The 23,541-nt window shown below is 45.5% G+C and overlaps 1 protein-coding gene across 3 annotated transcripts in view; it reads right to left on the bottom strand.

The window, feature by feature from the left end:
* Positions 1-197: 197 nt before the first annotated feature.
* gpr160 (G protein-coupled receptor 160) overlaps positions 198-23,541 on the bottom strand; it is a 42,386-nt gene continuing 19,042 nt past the window's right edge. For all 3 annotated transcript variants that reach the window (XM_052018148.1, XM_052018149.1, XM_052018150.1), the window contains one exon: positions 198-6,249. In XM_052018148.1, coding sequence (XP_051874108.1) covers positions 5,153-6,142 — 990 coding nt within the window. In that variant the 5' untranslated portion in view covers positions 6,143-6,249 and the 3' untranslated portion in view covers positions 198-5,152. The remainder of the gene's footprint in view (positions 6,250-23,541) is intronic.

Raw genomic sequence — 23,541 nt, forward strand, 5'->3', positions numbered from 1 at the left:
GCAGTTTTTAGAGTAGATGAAGGGGAACCAATGGATGTAGTATATTTAGATTTCCAGAAGGCACTTGATGAAGTGCCATGTAAAAGGTCAAACAACGAGAGTGTTGCACCATCTGTTTCACAGTTTGGAATCAGAATCAGGTTTATTATCACTGACGCGTGAAATTTGTTGCTTTGCAGCAGCACAGTGAAAAGACATAAAAAATGTATAAATTACACAAATAGTGCAAACAAAAAGGAATAATGAGGGGGTTCATGGACCGTTCAGAAATCTGATGGCGGAGGGGAAGAAGCTGTTCCTGAATCATTGAGTTTGGGTCTTCAGGCTCCTGTACCTCCTTCCTGATGGTAGTAATGAGAAGAGGGCATGTCCCAGACGGTGAGGGTCCTTAATGACAAATGCCGCCTTCTTGAGGCACTGCCTCTTGAAGATGTCCTCGATGGTGGGGAGGGTTGTGTCCATCATGGAGCTGGCTGAGTCTACAACCCTCTGCAGCCACTTGCAATCCTGTGCATTGGAAGCTCCTCAAACTCCTAACAAAGTAGAGCCTCTGGCGTGGCCTTGTTCGTGATTGCATCAATGTATTGAGCCCAGGATAGATCCTCTGAGATGTTGACACCCAGGAACTTGAAGCTGCTCACCCTTTCCACCGCTGACCCCTCAATGAGGACTGGTGTGTGTTCTCCCGACTTCCCCTTCCTGAAGTCCACAATAAATTCTTTCACCACCATCTGTGTGAAAAAGTTACCCCTCAGGTCCCTTTTAAATCTTTCCCCTCTCACCCTAAATCTGTGCCCCCTAGTTTTGGACTCCCTGGGGAAAAGACTGTTTCCCCTACCCTGGGGAAAAGACTGTTACCCTCCACCTTATCTATGCCTTTCATAATTTTAAACACTTTTATAAGGTCGCCCCTCATTCTCCTACACTCCAAGGAGTAAAGACCTAGCCTGGCCGACCTCTCTCTATAACTCAGGCCCTCTCGTCCTGGCAACAGCCTCGTAAATCTTTTCTGCACTCTTTCCAGTTTAACCACATCTTTCCTATAACAGGGTGACCAAAACCATATTCAACCACTAAAACATTATTTGCTCCTTATCACATTGCAGTTTGTGGGATCTTGCTGCATACAACTTCTTCTGAGGTGACACGGATCCAGCAACAGGATCCTGTGTGAGTGCTGACACTGACATCCAGACGCTTTCCTGTGTTATCATTCCCCAGAATAGAATGGGTGGTTGCTGGTCAGTGTGGATGTGATGGGCTGAAGGGCCTGCTTCCATGCTGTATCTCCCTGTGACTCTATGTTCTGTCAATCCATATTGATGGATTCAATCCATCAGTAATTCTATTTTCCCATCCTGAATTGGGTGTTCCAACTGGATGTGTCATGAAGATGATACGAAGGTTGGAGGTGTTGTGGATAGTGTAGAAGGTTGTTGTAGGTTACAACAGGATATAGACAGGATGCAGAGTTGGGTGGACAAATGGCAGGTGGAGTTCAATCCCGAAAAGTGTGAAGTGATACACTTTGGAAGATCGAACTTGAAGGCGGAGTATAGGGTTAATGGCAGGATTCTTAACAGTGTGGAGGAACAGAGGAATCTTGGGGTCCAAGTCCATAGATCCCTCAAAGTTGCCACGCAAGTTGATAGGATGGTTAAGAAGGCGTATAGTGTGCTGGCCTTCATTAGTCGGGGGATTGAGTTCAAGAGCCGTGAAGTCACGTGGAAGGTCTATAAAACTCTTAGATCACATTGAGTATTGTGTTCAGTCCTGGTCGCCTCATTATAGGCAGGAGAAAGGTTGAGTGAGCTAGGGCTTTTCTCTTTGGAGTGACGCAGGATGAGAGGTGACTTGATAGAGGTGTATAAGATTATGAGAGGCATAGAGTGGACAGCCAGCCAAGGCGGCAATGGCCAATACCAGAGGACATCCGTTTAAGGTGAGAGGGGGAAAGTTTAGGGGAAGTGTCAGAGGTAGGTTTTTTACACAGAATGGTGGGTGCCTGGAAGGCACTGCCGGGGGTGGTGGTAGAGGCTGATACAATAGGAACATATAAAAGACCCTCAGATAGGCACATGGATGTAAGAAAAATGGAGGTTTATGGGCTGTGCAGGAGGGAAGGGTGAGATTGATCGTAGAGCAGGTTTATATAGGTCGGCACAACATCGTGGGCTGAAGGGACTTTCCCTGTGCTGCACTGTTCTATGTTCTAAGTGACAGGGACGAAAGAGGGTAATTTGGTTTATTGTCATGTATTCTGCGATACAGTGAAAAACTTTGTGGCATCCAGACAGATCATGCCATGCATCAGTACATCGAGGTTGTAAAAAGAAAACAGAAAGCAGAATATGGTGTTGCAGCTACAGGGAAAGTGCAGTGCAGGTAGACAAATAAAGTGCAAAAGGCCACAACGAGGTAGATTGGGAGATCAAGACATCATCTTTAGTGTATGAGGTAGATTGGGAGACCAAGAAGGGAGGTACCCTGAATGTTTAGACATTCAGACATTTAGACGGTAGTTTAAGGGCAGGCACCGTAGCGTAGCGATTAGCATGACACTATTACAGCGCCAGTGACCTGGGTTCGAATCCAGCGGCTGTCTGCAAGGAGTTTGTACGTTCTCCCCGTGTCTGTGTGGGTTTCCTCCGGGTGCTCTGGTTTCCTCCCACATTCCAAAGGTGTACAGGTTAGGAAGTTGTGGGCATGCTGTGTTGGCACTGGAAGCGTGGCGACACCTGCGGGCTGCCCCAGAACATTCTACACAAAAGGATTTATTTCACCGTGTGTTTCGATGTACATGTGACTAATAAAGATATCTTAATCGAAGAAATATAGACGACAGATGAGAATCCTATGGAAGAATACGGGAGCTAGCAATGTGCCCTCAGAGACTTTGCATAAAGTCAGAGTGGTGAATATTAAGATGCCTGGAAATTTTCAGCACTGCATTGGAAAAATCCGCGGTTTTATACCTTTTGAGTAATCACAAGGCAACATTCTGCTTGCAGTGTATTATCCATTGGGCACGCAGGACACGAACACATCCTTGCATGGAGTACTGGTGGGAGAAATTGGGTTGCACTTCAGACAAAGCATTGGCAACTCGCAATGGAATTTTGTCTCCTTTCTATACCACTCAACGACACTGCTTAAAGGGCCAGTCACGCAAACTTGCAAAGAACTCCCGCCACCCTCTGCTGATTCAGAAGCCCGCTGTACTGACCACAGTAATGCTAAGGTGAAGTGTCGTGCTATGATTGCACATAAGATTACCACGAGTGTGTCAAGGGTGGTTCACTGTACCTGCTGCATTAACAAAGTGCCCGCCGGAGGGCAGTTGTACCCAGGGACCCCAAGGGATAAGGAGGTAACATATTGGCACAGATTAAAGATTGGCAGGCTAACAGAACAAAGAGAGTAAGCATAAATGGGTTGTTTGCTGGGTGGCGAGATGCGACAAGCGGTGAGTCAAAGAATTGTTGGCAGGGCCTCAACTTGTACAATTTACATAACTAACAGATGAAAGCAGCAAAGACATGGTTGCTAAGTTTGCTGGTGGCACACAGACAGGTAGGAAAGTAAATTGGGAAAGGAACATAAAGGGGCTTTAACAGGATGTAGATAGATTAAGTGACTGGGCAAAGATGTGGCAGATGAATTATAATGTGCGAGATTGTGGCAGGAAAATGTTGAACAAAAGCTTATTATCTAATTGGTGAGAGATTGAAGAGGTCTGAGATGCAGAGGACTCAGGGAGTCCAAATGAAGGGTCTCGACCTGAAATGTTGACTGTCCATTACCTCCATGGATACTGCCTGACCCATTGAGTTCCTTCAGCGTTTTGTGTGTTATCCTAGTAACCAGCCCAGTTTGCTTTGGGAATATCCGTTCTCCTTCAGGAAAAGGGGAACTAACCCTGCTTTTCCTTCAGTAGAGACCATCAGTTTGGGCAAGTTCACAGATCTGTGGCAGTGTGTGCTTCCTGGTGGTGGGAATGACAGGGTTGTCCAATCAAGAGAGGCAAAGCAGTTTGGGTCTGTATTCCTTCGACTTTAGAAGAATGAGGGATTTAATGCAATTACAGCACCAGCGACCCGGGTTCAATTCCCTTTGCTGTCTGTAAGGAGTTTGTACGTTCTCCCCGTGTCCGTGTGGGTTTCCTCTGGGTGCTCAGGTTTCCTCCCACATTCCAAAAGACGTACGGGTTAGGAAGTTGTGGGCGTGCTATGTTGGCGCCGGAAATGTGGCGACACTTGCGGGCTGCCCCCAGAACACTCTATGCAAAAGATGCATTTCACTGTGTGTTTCAATGTACATGTGACTAATAAATTATCTTTATTCAAACATACAAGGTCCTAAGGGGGCCTGATGGTGTAGATGTTGAGATGTTTCCACTAGTGGGAGAGTCTCAAAGAAGGGCACATAGCTACAAGATAAGGAGCTGGTCATTTAAAACTTGAAGTACATAGAAATTACTTCTCTCAGAGACTATTGGATTTCTGGGATTCTCTGTCCCTGAGAATGGTGGAGGACAGATCATTAGATATATTTAAGGTGGAGATTAGATTGACGTTGAGACTCCACCGGTTTGGCAGCTTTGTTGTAGTCATTGCTCTCCAGCTGCCCAGTCCTGACTGTCCCACCACTGTCTGCCCAACTCTTAGCTTCCTTTCCCTCACATCTCCTCCTGGTGTGCCCACTGCCCTCAGTAAACCAGCAACCAGCAACGAACACCAACAGCAGCAATCTTCCAATGGAATAAAGGATTGGCACAAATAGTGGTCACATGTCCCCAGAAAATAATCCCAGCAATTGAGTATAAATCATTAATGTTTTTGAAAGTTTTCTGGTCTTTTATCCCTGTACAAAGTGTATCATAAACATGAAACCGAAATGCATCCCAAACTTTAAACAGCATCTTGGAAATTACAGATATGTAGACATCCTTGGGGAAAATCCATAGGCGCATGTTGAGAGAGAATTTTAATAAAATCCAATTTAATGATTCTGATCATGCACAAATCTCAGATAATCCAGATTAATGATTGTTAAACGTTCTTATGCAGCTGTAAGGCTGGAAAACGAGGCAGCGATCGATATCGCTACTAATTGATAATTACAATGACAGTTGCATTCACAACACATTTGTTCAGGCCATTAGAATGTTCGGACCCTTGATCTCGTTGTCTTGGAACCACTTCCCATTATATTTCAAGGGAACTTGCTGAAGCTTGCAGCAGTCCCAGTGGCAGAAGCCATCGGGGATCAAAGGGATGACGTCAGGAGGGATATCTTTGTGATTCATCCAGTAGACGGTGCCAATGAGGAAGCTGTTAATGAAGCAAAGCCAAGGGACATTCAAATCCATGTAGGCAGGGAGCGGAGCCCAGATCAAAACAATGGTCAACTGCAGCAGAATAAATGGCATCCAGGTCACGGAAAAGCACATGGCAACATTGGTCAGAATTTGTTTCTTGCTTGACTGGGGCTGTAGCTGGGCAGCCGGATGAGAGCTCCACATCACTACTTCATTCAAATAGGTGTCTACGTGCAGGGATCTGACAAGGGAGGTCAGATTAGACCAACAATAAATTGTGACCAGGACCAGAGTGATAAGGATCAAGGCAGACAGAACTAGACTCTGGATACCGATAGGAACATCACATTGGTACAACATAGAGTCTAATGTCGTTAGCATCGGCAAATTGAAGTTATAGTAACAAGAGGCATAGACTATGGCTCCAATCCATAAAAAGACTACAGTAAAGTTGTACAGGATTCTCCGAAAGACACTTATGGATTTGGAGAGATTGCGCAGGTTCACAAGATAATCAAGACCGGACAGGAGACAGATCGGAAAATGTAAGACGCTGTAGACATTCGAGAAGAACTGCAGAATCAGGCAGACTTGAAAGAAGCCAATTGGAGCTCCAAATATATCACAGGTCTTAAAAAATGAAGTTATCATCATGCTTGTGAACAAAGCAACGTCCATCAGTGATAAGGAGATGCAGAAATGGCCAATTAGGCTCCAGAGCATCCTTCGCTTTATACTTAAAATGAGCCAGTTGAGGATGACCTTCACAAATAAAATGATCAGCAATAAGTTCCTGTTGTTGAAGATCTGGAATAAATACATTCTGGAGCCAGTTTTTATGCAGTTGTCGCGGTGAATATCATCCACTTTTGATGTATCTCTCCCGGGTTAATTTGAATGGGATCTACTTCCCACTGTTGTCAGAACTCCTAGGAGTTAAAAAAACAAAGACAATTAGTCTTTCAGGCATTAATTATAGAGTTGTAAACAAAGGAGATTATTCAGCCCATTGAACCTATGCCAAAAATGGACATTCAGGCCGATGCCAGGTGATGGATCTTCAAGTGCACATCCGAGTACTGTTTAAATGTGGTAATAGTTTCTGTCTTCAATCCTCTTCCAGGAACTGAATTCCAGACACCACAACTTACTGAGTATATTTTTCTCAACTCGCTGCACTAATACTTTTACCAATTTACATAAATAGGTTACTTATATCGGTTTGAGGTGAGAGGGGAATGATTTAATAAGAAGCTGAAGAGCAACTTCTTCACACAGCTGGTACATATATGGAACGAGCTGCCGGAGGACGTGGCTGAAGCAGGTACAACAACAACATTTAAAAGACATTCAGACGAGCACACGGATAGGAAAGGTTTAGAGAGACATGGGCCAAACGCAGGCAAATGGGACTGCCTTAGATGGACATCTTGGTCAGCATGGACAAGCTGGGCCAAAGGGCCTGTTTCCATGCTGTAGTATTCTATGACTCTAAATCTGTGTGCAGTTATGTTGGCGCCGGAAGTGTGGCGACACTTGCGGGCTGCCCCCAGAACACTCTACGCAAAAAGATGTATTTCACTGTGTGTTTTGATGTACATGTGACTAATAAAGGTATCTTATCTTATCTTATCTTATCTTATCTTATCTTATCTTATCTTATCTTATCTTATCTTATCTTATCTTGTCTTGTCTTGTCTTGTCTTGTCTTGTCTTGTCTTATCTTGTCTTACTGATGTCCCTGCTCAGGGAAATGGCTCTTTTCTTCATTACTCATTACAGTCCTGTTATAATTTTGTACAACTCAACTGTGGGTAACCCAGTGGTGTTGCCTCACAGCTCCAGCGACTCGGGTTCAATCCTGACCTCGGGCACCGTCTGTGTGGAGTTTGTACGTTCTCCTTGTGACCGCCTGGGTTTCCCCCCAGTTGCTCCGGTTTCCTCCCACATCCCAAAGACGTGTGGATTGGCAGGTTATTTGCTGCTGTAAATTGCCCCTGGTGCATGGGTGAGGAGTAGGATCTGGGGAGAAATTATTGGGAATGTGGGGAGAATTTTAAAAAATGGGATTAATGTAGTATTGGTGTAAGAAAGTGGTTGATGGTCAACATCAGCTCAATGGATTGAAGGGCCTGTCTCCATGCTGCATCTCTCTATGGTTCTATGAGGAGGCCAGTTGGCCCTTCAAACCTGTTCCACCCTCAACACGATGTTCCTCTAACTCCCTACCATATTCCATGCTCTACCTCTTGGTGCCTCTTCTGTCTAGATATTTATGCATCTCTGTCTTAAGTATGTTCAGCAACTTGGCCTCCACAAACTACCGTGGTAGGGAGAACTCCACAGGTTTACCGCTCTCTGTGAAGAAATTTAAGACAAGATCAGATATCTTTATTAGTCACATGCACATTGAAACACACAGTGAAATGCATCTTTTGTGTAGAGTGTTCTGGGGGCAGCCCACAAGTGCTGCCACACTTGCAGCACCAACATAGCATGCCCACAACTTCCTAACCCATACGTCTTTGGAATGTGGGAGGAAACCGGAGCACCCAAAGGAAAACCATGCAGACACGGGGAGGACGTACAAACTCCTTACAGACAGCTGCAGGAAATGAACCTGGGTCTCTGGCGCTGTAATAGTGTTAAGCTAACCGCTACACTACCATGCCTTCTTCTCATCTCTGTCCTGACTGTCTCACACTGTACTGTACGACAATGAGTCCTGCTTCTCAATTACCCAGACAGAGGAAACATATACCCTCCATTTAGCTCCTCGTGCCCTATCAGAATTCTGCAAGTTTCAATAACATGTTGTCTCATTCCTCTGATCTCCAATGTCTACCTATTCTGATCTCCAACGTCTACCTAATCTCTCCCTGTGGACATTAGAAGAAAAGCTTTCATAATTTGCAATAAAGACAACAAAATAGTTTCCAGAGGCCGTTTTCCAAAGTCTCGTTAAATAGTTCACTGTTTTTACATCGGCTCCTGTGATCCACTAACAGGGAGCCGGAAAATAATCCATCAGGATGGTGACGTCAAGACTAATCAGTCTTGTGAACTGTCAGTGCATTCTCACATGGGAAGGATATCCTTTCGTAAGTAAGAAGGCCAAAACTGTACACAACATTCAAGTGTGGCCTCACAGAGACCTTCTCGAACTATAATAAGACATCCTTCCTCATGTACACTTGCGTCAACATTTCATTTGCCACATAGAGTCATACAGCACGGAAACAGGCCCTTCGGCCCAACTGGTCCATGCCAACCAAGATGCCCATCCAAGCTAGTCCCATTTGCCTATGTTTGGCCCATATCCTTCTCAACCTTTCCTATCCATGTACCTGTCCAACTGTCTTTTAAAAGTTGTTGTTGTACCTGTCTCAACCACTTCCTCTGGCAGCTCTTTCCATATACGTAGAACATAGTACAGAGCACAGCACAGGAACAGGCCCTTTGGACAATGATAATGAGCCAAACTAATTAAACGCCTAACTAAACTAATCTCTTCTGCCTACACAATGTCCGTATCCCTCCATTCTCCGCACATTCACGTGACTATCTAAAAGCCTCTTAAACACCTCCTATCGTACCTGCCTCCACCACCACCCCTGGCAGCGCAATCCAGGCACCCACTGCTCTCTATGTAAAATATTTGCCCTGCACATCTCCTTTGAACTTACTCCCCTCACCTTAAATGCACGCCCTCTAGTATTAGACATTTCGACACTGGGAAAAAGATAACGGCTGTCTACTCTAATCTTTGCCTCTCATAATTTTATAAACTTCTATCAGGTCTCCCCTCAGCCTTCGCCGCTCCAGAGAAAACGACCCAATATACGTACCACCCTCTGTGTAAAAAAAGTTGCCCCTCATTTTCCTATTAAATCTTTCCCCTCTCACTTTAAACCTATGCCCTCTAGGACTTCATTCCTCAACCCTGGGAAAAAAACCGAATGCATTCATCCTATCTATGCCCCTCATGATTTTATACACCTCTATAACATCACCTTTCAGTCTCCTACTTTCCAAGGAAAAAAGTCCTGGCCTGTCCAACCTCTCCCTATAACTCAGTCCCTCAAGTCCTGGCAACATCCTCGTAAATCTTTTCTGCACCTCTTCCAGTTTATTAACATCTTTCCTACAGCAGGGTGATCAAAACTGAACACACTGCTCCATGTGCGGCCTCACCAGCGTCCTGCACAACTACAACATAACCTCCTATAACCTCTTGCTCAACTCGTCCAAATTGTCCTGAAGCCTCTTTGCGTGCTCCTCACGATTTATAATCTCATCCTGTTTCAAGTTAGCAGCAAACTTAGAAATGTTACATTTGGTTCTCTCGTGCAAGTTATTGATGTATATTGTGAGTAGCTGGGGCCCAAGCACTGATCCCATTAGTCACTGGTTGTCCCCCTGATCCTTTTAATCCCTACTCTCTGTTTCCTTCCTCCTTAGATCTCTTCAGACACTCCCGCATTCTCATCCCTTTAATCTCCTCCAGCCCTACAATCCTCTGTACTGCCTCGTCTCAAGCTTTACCTACTTACTGACCATATAGAAGTGTTTTACGACATCAAAATGCCATTGAAATCAAAATTGTTGAATTCTTACTGCTCTATCACGTATCCATGCAATGTTTTATAATTAAAATCTTTCAATGAATATTTTCAAAAACAATTATGATTCATTAAAAATAATGGATATTAAGTAATTAAGATAAGATATTTATTTATTAGTCACCTGTACATCGAAACACACAGTGAAATGCATCTTTTGCGTAGAGTGTTCTGGGGGCAGCCCGCAAGTGTCGCCACGCTTCCGGCGCCAACACAGCACGCCCGCAACTTCCTAACCTATACGTCCTTGGAATGTGGGAGGAAACCAGAGCACCCGGGGGAAACCCACACAGACACAGGGAGAACGTACAAACTCCTTACAGACAGCGGCAGGAATTGAACCTGGGTTGCTGGCACTGTAATAGCGTTATGCTAACCGTTACACTACCATGCCTTCTAATTGATAAATTGCTGGCCTGAGCCCAGTGGGGATATTGCATCCCTCTGTAACGGGACAACTCCAAATGAGGAATTAACAAACTGCATCAATCCTGATGCAGGGTTTCGACCTGAAATGTCGACAATTCCTCTCCCCCAATAGATGCTGCTCGACCTGCTGAGTTCCTGCATCAGACTGTTGTCCAGATTCCAGTGTCTGCAGTCCCTTGTGTCTCCAGAAATTAACAAATGCCCCTTTTGAGCCATGAAGCTAATCCATTTACAGAATCGACCCCACCGTGACAGACCCTACTTTAGGAAAGATTTACATTGAGTTAACAGCCCTATGGATGCACAAGAGACAGCAGACACTGGAATCCGGAGCAACAAACAATCTGCTGGAGAAACTCAGCGGGTCGAGCAGCATCCATGGAGGAAAATGGGCAGTCGACTTTTTGGGTTGAGACTCTTCATCTGGACTGAAAGATAGAGGGGAGGTAGTCAGTATAAAGAGGTGAGGGGCAGGGGTGGATCCAGGTGAGGAGGGGTGCTAGGAAGATGGAGGAGGGGAGGGTGGGAATGGAGTCAGGAGCTGGGAGGTGATGGATGGAGGCAACAAAGGGCTGAAGGTGATGTCAACTATCCATTCCCCTCCACAGATGCTGCCTGACCTGCTGAGACCTATGGCCCAGTTCGTGCTTATACCCCACTCAGGACAACAACACCCGCCAGCCCCATTCATCCCACCCGCCTTCCCATCTATTCTTCTCCCCCTCACATGGTTACTGAGCTTCCCTGGAACCCGTCAGTTTTACATAGAACATCAAAGAGTACAGCACAGGAACAGGCCGTTCGGCCCACGGTGTCTGCGTCGAACACAATGCCGAGTTAAATTAAATCGCTTCTGCCTGCATGTGATTCATATCCTTCCATTCCCTGCATATTCAACTGCCTGGCTAAGAGTTTCATAAACACCACTATTGTGTCTGCCTCCACCACCACCCCTGGCAGTGCGTTCCAGGCACGTACCACTCTGTGTGAAAAACTTACCCCGCACATCACTTTTAAACTTACCCCCTCTCACTTTAAAGCTCTGTCCTCTAGTATTCAACATTTCTATCCTGGGAAAAGTTTCTGACTGTCTACTCTATCTATGCCTCTCATAATTTTATAAACATATCAGGTCTCCCCTCAGCCTCCAATGCTCCAGAGAAGACAATCCAAGTTTGTCCAACCTCTCCTCATAGCTCATACCTTATAATCCAGGCAGCACCCTGGTAAACATCCCTACACCCTCTCCAAAGCCTCCACATCCTTCCTTTAAATGAGGTGACCAGAACTGCACACAATACTCCAAGAGCAGCATAACCAAAGTTTCCTACAAATGCAACAAGAGCTGTATAAAACTTGAAGTGTTAATCTCTGATCCCTGCAGGTAAATTACACAGAACATTCCAGTCTTATTATCATGATTCATCCCTGGCTTGACCAAAGTTGTTCTTGGCTTTCAAACCAACATTCAACGGCACTTTCCAAAAATAGTCAAATCACCTCAGCTCAAAGTCTCGGTGACATATCCAATTGGAGAAAACCTTAAGACTAATTCTGTCTGAATAATATTCAGCAGAGAGAAAGGCCATTCAGCTTTTGCTGGGTCTTTGAAAGAGATATCAAATTAGTCCCATGCCCTCGACCTTTCCCCATAATATTTCTAAAATTCCCACTAAATCTCCATTATCGACATTTCCAGACAGGCATGTTCCAGAATGCAACAACTTGCCATATAAAAACTTTAATATACAAATGCTATTAAATCTGGCATGTGGTTAGAATCTCTCACCAGAGGAGAGAGCTCCCTGCCACTTACTGCATCAAAACTCGTGTGCTGTAGCTTTTTATATATGCTGGTCTCCAGAGTCCACAGATTATCTCTGCAGAGAAGGAACTCAAGGGATTGCTCCCTCTCCATTTTTGAAAATTCTGTACCTGTATCCAAGCAGATATTTTTCTTTTAAATCACGCATTCCTCCCCTTTTACGTGAATGAACTTCTACAATTCAGTACTGGGGGAAACAACAACTGTTGCAGAAGCTGACCCACAGAACAAGTCTGCTTCACACAATGGAACTAAGGTACCAGAGAAAACAGCAGCAAAAACTGCTGTCCTGGGACATGTCTGCAGGTGGCGATCTTTCCACATCTGGATTGTCCAAGTTCCAGATTCTTAACACGAGGGTTCTGGAAGCAGAGGCCTTGCACTGTGCAGAACCTCACAACTCACCCAAGCAGTTCAGAGTCAATAAGGTACATCTGAGGCATGAGCACTGATACTATGGGGAGGATTGTGGTGGGCAATCTTGCACAGCAAGATCCCACAGAAAGTGCATAGTTCGTTGAAAGCGGTGTCACAGGTAGGGTGGTGAAAAGGGCATTTAGCACGCTGGCCTTCATCAGACAGGGCACTGAGTACAGGAGTTGGGACATTATGTTGCAGTTGTATAGGTCATTGGTGAGCACTTGGAGCACTGTGTGCAGTTTTGGTCACCCTGTTATAGGAAAGTCGTGGTTAAACTGGAAAGAGTACAGAAACAATTTATGAGGATGTTGCCAGGTCTAGAAGGCCTAAGTTATAGGGAGGGGTTGGCCAGGCTAGGTCTTTATTCTTTGGAATGTAGGAGAATGAGGGGCAACCTTATAGAAATATTTAAAATTATGAGAGGCACGGGTAAGGTGGAGGGTAAGTGTCTTTTCCCCAGGGTAGGGGAATCCAAAACTAGAGAGCATAGATTGAGGGTGAGAGAAGACAGATTTAAACATAGAAACATAGAAAAACCACAGCACAATTCAGGACCTTTGGCCCACAAAGCTGTGCCGAACATGTCCCTACCCTAGAAATTACTAGGCTTACCCATCGCCCTCTATTTTACTCAGCTCCATGTACCTATCTATTAAAAGACCCTATCGTATCTGCCTCCACCACTGTTGCCGGCAGCCCATTCCACACACTCACCACTCTCTGAGTGAAAAACTTACCCCTGACATCTCCTCTGTACCTACTCCCCAGCACTTTAAACCTATGTCCTCTTGTGGCCACCATTTCGGCCCTGAGGAAAAGCCTCTGACTATCTACCCTATCAATACCCCTCATCATCTTATACACCTCTATCAGGTCCCCCCTCATCCTCTGTCTCTCCAAGGAGAAAAGGCCGAGTTCCCTCAGCCTGCTTTCATAAGGCGTGCTCCGCATTCCAGACAGCATCCTTGTAAATCTCCTCTGCACCCTCTCTATGGCTTCCACATCTTTCCTGTAGTGAGGCGACCAGAACTGAGCACAATACTCCGTGGGGTCTGACCAGGGACCTATATAGCTGCAACAATACCTTTCGGCTCCTAAATTCAATTCCCCGATTGATGAAGGACAATACACCATATGCCTTCTTAACCACAGAGTCAACCTGCACAGCCGCTTTGAGCGTCCTATGGACTCGGACCCCAAGATCCCTCTGATCCTCCACACTGCCAAGAGCCCTACCATTAATACTAAATTCCGCCAACATATTTGACCTACCAAAATGAACCACTTCACACTTATCTGGGTTGAACTGCATCTGCCACTTCTCAGCCCAACTCTGCATCCTATCTATGCCCTTCTGTAACCTCTGCCCTCCAAACTATCCACAACACCCTCAACCTTTGTGTCATCCACAAACCTACTAACCCACCCCTCCACTTCCTCATCTAGGTCGTTTATAAAAATCACAAATAGTAAGGGTCCCAGTACAGATCCCTGAGGTACACCACTGGTCACCGACCTCCACGCAGAATACGACCCTTCAACAACCACTCTTTGCCTTCTGTAGGCCAGCCAGTTTTGGATCCACACTGCAATGTCCCCTTGGATCCCATGTCTCCTCACCTTCTCCATAAGCCTTGCATGGGTTACCTTATCAAACGCCTTGCTGAAATCCATATACACTACATCTACTACTCTCCCTGCATCGATGTGCTTAGTCACATCCTCAGAAAATTCAATCAGGCTTGTAAGGCAGGACCTGCCTTTTGACAAAGCCATGCTGACTATTCCTAATCATGTTATACCTCTCCAAGTGTTCATAAATCCTGCCTCTCAGGATCTTCTCCATCAGCTACCAACCACTGAGGTGAGACTCACCGGTCTATAAATCCCTGGGCTATCCCTACTCCCCTTCTTGAATAAGGGAACAACATCCGCAACCCTCGAATCTTCCGGAACCTCTCCCGTCTCCATTGATGATGCAAAGATCATCGTCAGAGGGGCCGCAATCTCCTTCCTCGCCTCCCACAGCAACCTGGGGTACATCTCATCCGGTCCCGGTGACTTATCTAACTTGGTGCTTTCCAAAAGTTTCAGCACCACCTCTTTTCTAATATCTACATGTTCAGGTTGCTGCAAGTCCCCACTACAATCCCCCAGATCTTTTTTCCGTAGTGAATACTGACGTAAAGTATTTATTAAGTACCTCCACTATTTCTTCCGGATCCATACACTTTCCCACTGTTGCACTTGATAGGCCCTATTCTTTCACATCTTATCCTCTTGCTCATCACATACTTGTAGAATGCTTTGGGGTTTTCCTTAATCCTGCCCGCCAAGGTCTTCTCATGTCCCCTTCTGGCTCTCCTAATCTCTTTCTTAAGTTCCTTCCTTTTAGCCTTGTACTCTTCCAGATCTCTAACATTACCTAGCTCTCTGTACCTTTTGTATGGTTTTCTTTTCCTTTTGACTAGATTTATTATAGCCTTTGTACACTACAGTTCCTGTATCCTCTTGTGACTCCCCTGTCTCATCGGAACATGTCTATGCAGAACTCCACACAAATACCCCCTGAATATTTGCCACATATCTTCTGTACTTTTCCCTGAGAACATCTGTTCCCAATTTAATCTTCCAATTTCCTGCCTGAGAGCCTCATAACTCCCTTTACTCCAAGTAAACGCCTTTCTAGTCTGTCTATTCCTATCTCTCTCCAGTGCTAATGTAAAGGAGATAGAATTATGATCACTATCACCAAAATGTTCACCCACTGAGAGATCTGACACCAGGTTTATTTCCCAATGCCAAATCAAGCACAGCCTCTCCTCTTGTAGGTCTATCTACATACTGTGTCAAGAACCCTTCCTGAACACACCTAACAAACTCCACCCCATCTAAACCCCTCACTGTCTGGAGATTCCAGTCGATGTTTGGGAAATTAACATCCCCCATCGCAACAAATCTGTTATTCTCACACCTTTCTAGGATCTGTTTCCCTATCTGCTCCTCAATATCCCTGTTACTATTGCGCAGCCTATAAAAAACACCCAGTAAAGTTATTGACTCCTTCCTGTTCCTAACCTCCACGCACAGAGACTCTGTAGACAGTCCCTCCACGACGTCCACCTTTTCCGCAGCCGTGACACTATCTCTGATCAACAGTGCCGCTCCCCCACCTCTTTTACCTCCCTCCCTGTCCTTCCTGAAACATCTAAAACCCGGGATTTGAAGCAACCATTCCAGCCCCGGAGCCATCCAAGTCTCCGCAATGGCCACCACATCATAGCTCCAAGTATCAATCCAAGCTCTAAGCTCATCCGCCTTGTTCACAATACTCCTTGCGTTAAAATAGACACATCTCAAGCCTGTCTCAACACTTCCCTTCTCTATCATCTGCCTATGGTACTTACTCCTAACTTCCTCTATTTGAGAGCCAAACAGCTCTTCCCCAGTCTCTCCAGTACGGATCCCACCCCCCAACAATTCTAGTTTAAACTATCCCCAGTAGCCTTAGCAAACCTCCCCGCCAGTATGTTGGTCCCCCTGGGATTCAAGTGCAACCCGTCCTCTTTGAACAGGTCATACCTGCCCCAAAAGAGGCCCCAATGATCCAGAAAACTGAATCCCTGCTCCTTACTCCAATCCCCCAACCACGCATTTAACCTCCTCCTCATTCTGTTCCTATACCCACTGTCACTTAGCACGGGCAGTAATCCGGAAATTACTACCTTTGAGGTCCTGCTTCTCTACTTCCTTCTTAATTTTCTATAGTCTCTTTTCAGGACCTCATTCCTTTCCCTACCTATGTCGTTGGTACCAATATGTACCACGACCTCTGGCTGTTCTCCCTCCCCTTTCAGGATATCTTGGACGCGATCTGAAACATCCTGGACCCTGGCACCTGGGAGGCAAGCTACCTTCCGAGTTTCTTTCCTGCGTCCACAGAATCACTTGTCTGCCCACCTAACTATAGAGTCCCCCATCACTAGTGCCCTCCTCTCTCCTTCCCTACCCTCCTGTGCCACAGGGCCGGGCTCTGTGCCAGAGGCACTGCCACTGTTGCTTCTCCCAGGTAAGCTGTCTCCTCCAACAGTACTCAAACAGGAGTACTTATTGTCAAGGGCTACAGCCACAGGGGTACTCTCTAGTACCCGACTCTTCCCCTTCCCCCTCCCCTTCCCCCTCCTGACTGTGAGAGGCAACAAAAGGGCAACCTTTTCACGCAGAGGGTGGTGAGTGTATGGAACGAGCTGCCAGAGGAAGTGGTTGAGGCAGGTACAACAGTATCATTTAAGAAGCACTTGGTTAGGTACATGGAGGGGCGCTTGGAGGGATACGGTCCAAAGGCTGGAAGTTGGGACTAGCTGGGTGGACACCGTGGTCGGCATGGACTGGTTGGGCCGAAGGGCCTGTATCCGTGCTGTATTGGTCTACGACTCTATGACTCTAAGTGTACAGGGTAGCAACCAGCTCCTATCCAATCTCGGTTGAGGAAGTATTGACCCAGAAGATTAGGGAGAACTTTGAAGGAATGGCATAGGGATTTCCTGGGGCCGATGGGGAAGTTAGGTTCAACATCTCAGTCGAGGAAAGGGATGGCTGGCAAAGATTCCTTCCGCAATCTTCAGGAGAAGAAGGGCAGTACAGCACACAATCCAAGAAAACGAGACGGCAAGGCTGTGTATCACCACCTCCAAATACACCTACCGCTGGCTGAAGCTAGATGTGCCTGGCAGCCATCCAAGGACCGTTTCAAACCGAGTTGACTTGGTGGTTTCCGTGGAGATTGTCAATTGTTCTTTCAGAAACCACCAGGAATGTAAATATTTGCTTAACTGCAGATCAAAATCCAGTTAGCAATTGGAAAATCCAAACAAATATAAGTAGTAATAATTAGGCTTTTGTTAAATGTCTGCACCCCCACCGTGATCAATTGATCCAAATGAATCACAATTGACCTCTGACTTATGACGTCAGGAAATGAGTCTCAAGATCTTACAGTGTGATCCAACAATGGACCAGGCATTCAGAGGAAGAAATTTTCCAGCAACTGATCTTAATCTGAATTAGATTAGAAAGTACATCGTTGTACCTTCTAAAACAATTAATCCAATTTTGCTGAGGGCATACATTTTTATAAACCGAGTGAACTGTTGTAACGCGGACTGTACTGTTTGAAGTAGATCTAGTTGGTTCTGAAGGGGAGTTGGATAAATATTGCAGGGAATTAAAGTTGGGGCCATGGGGAAAAGATATTGAGGTGATTGGTGGACCTCCTTCACCCCTCAGTCCAGCAATCACCTCTGGCCCCTGTCTCACCACTCCACCCCTCCCCTCTACTGGTAGTGCCTAGAATGGGTTGTCAGGGGGTAGCAGTGGAAGCAGGCAGCTTGGTGGAGCTTAAGAGGCTTTTAGATAGACACATGAATATGAAGGGAATGGAGGGATGTGGATGATACACAGGAGGAGGACATTTAGTATAAATTGGCATCAAGGTCGGACCAACACCGTGGGCTGAATGGCCTGTCCAGTGCTGTACTGTTCTATGTTCTTTATATCAGCCATCTCCCCTCTCCACTCTCAGTCCTGATGCAGGGTTTTGATCCGAAATGTTAACAATTCCTTCCCCTCCCCCCCCACCCCCACAGATGCTGCTTGACCAGTTGAGTTCCTCCAGCAGATTTATTGTGGCTCCAGGTTGGTAGGTTAATTGGCTGCTGTAAGTTGCATCCTGTGTGGTCGGGAAATCGGCAAGAAATGGTGAGCTTCTGAGAGAAAATACGGGGAAATTAGTGGGGGAATGGGATTGACGGGATTGCTTTGAGAGCTGGTATAAACCTAATGGACCAAATACCCTCCTTCTACGCCACGAGAAAATAAGATTTGACAGAGTTATGCAGAGTAGATAGATCATGACCCCTGTCAGTGTTCAAGGCTTATTTGATGCCCGCCTATAGCTCAATGATGCAGCTAACGCTAAGTTCAACTTGTGACAAGGATTAAGCAGTCGGCAGAAAAACGAACACCTTTTGCATCAATAACTCAACTCAAAACCTGCTGAAACATTTATCCAAGATCCAAACGATCCAAGACCATTCAACAAACTGCAGTGTAGCTTCTCCATATATCAATAAAGAATCAGAATCAGATTTATTATCACTGACTTATATGTCGTGAAATTTGTTGTTTTGTGGCAGCAGTACAGTGCAAGACATAAAATTACTATAAATTACAAAAATAAATAAATAGTGCAAAACAAAGGAATAGTGTTCATGGGTTCATGGATCATTCAGAAATCATGGACCACTTGGATTAGTTACAAGTTTCTATAGATGTATGGTGGAGAGCATTCTGACTGGTTGCATCACAGCCTCGTATGGAGGCTCCAATGCACAGGATCGCAAGAGTCTGCAGAGGGTTGTAGACTCAGCCAGCTCCGTCACAGGCACAACCCTCCCCACCATTGAGGACATCTTCAAGAGGTGGTGCCTCAAGAAGGCGGCATCCATCATGAAGGACCCTCACCATCTGGGATATGCCCTCTTCTCATTACTACCACCAGGGAGGAGGTACAGGTGCCCGAAGACCCACACTCAATGATTCAGGAACAGCTTCTTCCCCTCTGCCATCAGGTTTCTGAATGATCCATGAACCCATGAACATTATTCCTTTTTTTTTGCACTATTTATTTATTTTTGTAATTTATAGCAATTTTATGTCTTTGCACTGTACTGCTGCCGCAAAACAACAGATTTCACGACATATAAGTCAGTGATAATAAACCTGATTCTGATTCATTATTGACCTATGGAGAAGCTACACTGCAGTTTGTTGAAGGGTCTTGGATTGTTTGGATCTTGGATAAATGTTTCAGCAGAAAAATCTCTGTTGCTGTCAGACGTGGGCACCTGCTTATCATTCCCCGAGAGAGCAGGTTAGGGAGAATGAGGGGAGGGGAAAGTGAGACACAAGAGATTCTGCAGATGCTGGAATCTGGAGCAAAGCACACACAAAATGCTGGAGGAACTCTTCTTTCATCAGGTAGAAGATACAGGAGCCTGAGGGCACATACCACCAGACTTAAGGACATTGAACAGTTCCCTTATACGATGAGATGGACTATGACCTCAGATCTACCTTGTTGTGACCTTGCACCTTATTGCACTGCACTTTCTCTGTAGCTGTGACACTTTACTCTGTACTTTTATTGTTTTTACCTGTACTACCTCAATGCACTCTGTACTAACCCAATGTAACCGCACTGTGTAATGAATTGACCTGTACAATCGGTGTGCAAGACAAGTTTTTCACTGTACCTCGGTACAAGTGACAATAATAAACCAATACCAATACCACCTCTGGAGGGAAATAAACAGTCGATGTTTCGGGCCGAGACCCTTCATCAGGACTGGAAAGGAAGAGGGCAGGAGCCAGAATAAGAAGGTGGGGGGAGGAGCACATGCAAGCAGGGGACTGGTGAGTCCAGGTGAGAGGGGGAAGGTAGGTGGGTGGGGGAGGGGGGAGATGTAAGAAGCTGAGAGGTGATGGGTAGAAGAGGCAAAGGGCTGAAGAAGGAGGAATCCAGTGGGAGAGGGCAGTGGACCATGGAATAAAGGGAAGGAGGTGGGGAATAGCTGGGCAGGTCATGGGGGTGGGGGAAGGGGAAGGAGATGTGAGGGGGCCACAGGAATGAAGGAGGGAAGGAAGGAGAAGAAAAGGGGCTAGGAGAGGAAAGTGTGGAGGGTATCCTGCTCGGAGAGGGCTGAGGAGCAGGGAAAGCTGCTCCCACAGGTCTCCTATGTATACTCCAGCAATGCCGAACCATCGGCATTTCTGAATCATCGGTTGGCAGATTGTCAGACTTTTACTGAAGTAGGAAACTTTTCCCCAGAGCAGAGGTGTCAAAAACCAGAGGGCATGGATTTAGGGCAGGAGGAAGGAGGCTCTGAGGAGGATTCTTTCACCCAGAGGGTATTGGTAATTGGTTTATTATTGTCACGTGTACCGAGATACAGTGAAAAGCTTTTGTTTGCGTGCCATCCAGACAGATCATTCCATATGTAAGTACGTCATGGTAGTTAAAAGAAAACAGAATGCAGAATATAGTGTTGAAGTTACGGAGAATGAGCTGTGCATGTAGACAAATAAAATGCAAGGGCCATGACGAGGTAGATTGGGAGATCAAGAGTTTGTCTTTTAGCGTATGAAAGGCCAGTTCAAGAGTCTGATAACAGTGGGATAGAAGCTGTCCTTGAGCCTGGTGGTACGTGCTTTCAGGCTTTTGTATCTTCTGCCCGATGGGAGAGGGGAAGGACCAGGGTGACCAGGGTGGGAGGGGTCCTTGATTATGTTGGCTGCTTTTCCGAGGCAGCTGGAAGGGTGGACAGGGCGTTTGGGATCTGGGACACACTTCCTGGGTGGGTGGTGGAGGAAGGTATTCTCAGAACATTTGATAAGTATCCGGAATTGCCAGGACACAGAAGGCCATGGACCAACTGCCAGTTAATGGGTAATTGATGGTCAACATAGACATGGTGGGCTGAAGGGCCTGTTTCTGTACTGAATGACTCTAAGACTCAAAGTCGAGTTTGTTGTCCTATGCACAAGTACATGGGCGCAATGAAAAACTTACTTGCAGCAGCATCACAGGCACATAGCATCAGATAAGCAGCATTCACAAGAAAAACATAAATTATACACAATTTTTACAAGATAGAACACAATTAGATCAAAAAATTAGTGCAAAGTCATCAAAGTGGTCATAGTGCTGCTAAACTGTAGTGATTAGGGTTGTGCAGGTTGGTTCAAGAACAGAATGGTTGAAGGGAAGTAGCTGTTCTTGAACCTGGTGGTGTGGGACTTCACATGATGCAAAGCCACGACAGTAATGATGTCCAAATAGAACAAATACCAAATGCTGCAACCACTGAGCAGGACCAGGATCGCATTGTCAGTGGCTTCTTTGCAGACTGGAGCAGAGATTTTGTGGGACATTTCACAGCCTGCAGTGTACTGTTGCTTTTGAGAGGTCACAGGCACCAGTTCCGAAAGAGGGCAGAACTTCCAGGTAAGCTTGCTAACTTTGGTTCAATATCCACTGAAGAATCATTTATAAATGATAATCAAAAGGATTCAAAGAAAATAAAACATCTTTTTCCTTCATATGATTTTTCTCCTGGACCTTCCTTCCTGCAGGATCTTGGAGTAGTCTCCAACCTGATGGCATGAACACTGAATTCTCCTCCCAATGCCATCTGCCTATCATCCCCCTTCACCTGGATCCACCTATCACCTGCCAGTTCTTGCTCCATCCACCTCTCTATACTGGCTATCTCCCCTCTAATCTTTCAGTCCAGATGAAGGGTCTCGATGAAGGAAAGGTTGACTGTCCCTTTCTCTCCACAGATGCTGCCTGACCCGTTGAGTTCCTCCAGCATCTTGTGTATTGGAAATGAGGACCTGATTCCTGGAGAGTAGGGGACAATGTGATAAGACCCCACTGTGTTAAGACTATTGAACAGTTCCCTTATACGATGAGATGGACTCTGACCTCACGGTCTACCTTGTTGTGACCTCGCACCTTATTGCACTGCACTTTCTCTGTGGCTGTGACACTTTACTCTGTACTGTTATTGTTTTTACCTGTACTACATCAATGCACTCTGTACTAACTCAATGTAACTGCACTGTGTAATGAATTGACCTGTACGATCGGTACGCAAAACAAGTTTTTCACTGTACCTCGGTACAAGTGACGATAATAAATCAATACCAATACCAGTACCAATACCAATCCTGAAAGTTTGTCAGCCTTACGCATAAAAAAACTACTGAACCAAATGATTTGTTTCAACTCAAAACATTCACTCTATTTCTTGTTTCATAGATGCTGCCTGCCCTGCTGAGTAATTCCAGCAATCTCTGTTTTCATTCACATTTCTAGCACATATGCTTTCTTGGTTTTCTTTATTCCCGAGTTTTGGAAGTACACAGAAAATGAGAAAATCTGGAATAGCATTCTCGCCCCAGAACAAAATTATGGAATTATTGACCAGAGAGCCAGCATGTTGACCTGTTTGTAGAGATATTCAGCCAATCAGCACCCACGTTCCAACAGATAAATCTGGCATTCCCAGTTCAGAGATAAAATAGTGCTGACATTCCCAGGTACAGGCAACACACACATTGACATTCCCCAGTACAGGAAACACACACACTGACGTTCCCCGGTACAGACAACGCACACACTGACGTTCCCGGGTACAGACAACACACACAGCACAGGAACAGGCCCTTTGGCCTATGATGTTGTGCCAAAGTAATTAAACGCTTAACTAAGGTAATCCCTTCTACACAATGTCCATACACGTCCATTCTCTGCATATTCATGTGCAGAGCCTTTTAAACACCTCTGTTGTATCTGCCTCCACCACCACCCTTGGCAGTGCATTGCAGGCACCCACTGCTCTCTGTGTAAAAAACTTGCCCTGCACATCTCCTTTGAACTTACCCCCTCACCTTAAGACATGCATTTAAGATAAGATAAGATAAGATAAGATAAGATAAGACAAGATAAGATAAGATACCTTTATTAGTCACATGTACATTGAAACACACAGTGAAATGCATCTTTTGCGTAGAGTGTTCTGGGGGCAGCCCATAAGTGTCACCACGCTTCCGGCACCAACATAGCATACCCACAACTTCCTAACCCGTACATCTTTGGAATGTGGGAGGAAACCGAAGCACCCGGAGGAAACCCACGCATAGTCATGCATAGAAAAATACAATATCTCGTCTTATCCTAAATGCATGTCCTCTAGTACTAATCATTTTTACACTGGGAAGAAGATACCGGCTGTCTACTCTATGTCACTCATAATCTTTTAGTCACCAACACTCACCAACTTTTATCGATGCACCACAGA

This window comes from Pristis pectinata, chromosome 6 (assembly GCF_009764475.1).
Source record: "Pristis pectinata isolate sPriPec2 chromosome 6, sPriPec2.1.pri, whole genome shotgun sequence".
NCBI lineage: Eukaryota > Metazoa > Chordata > Chondrichthyes > Rhinopristiformes > Pristidae > Pristis > Pristis pectinata.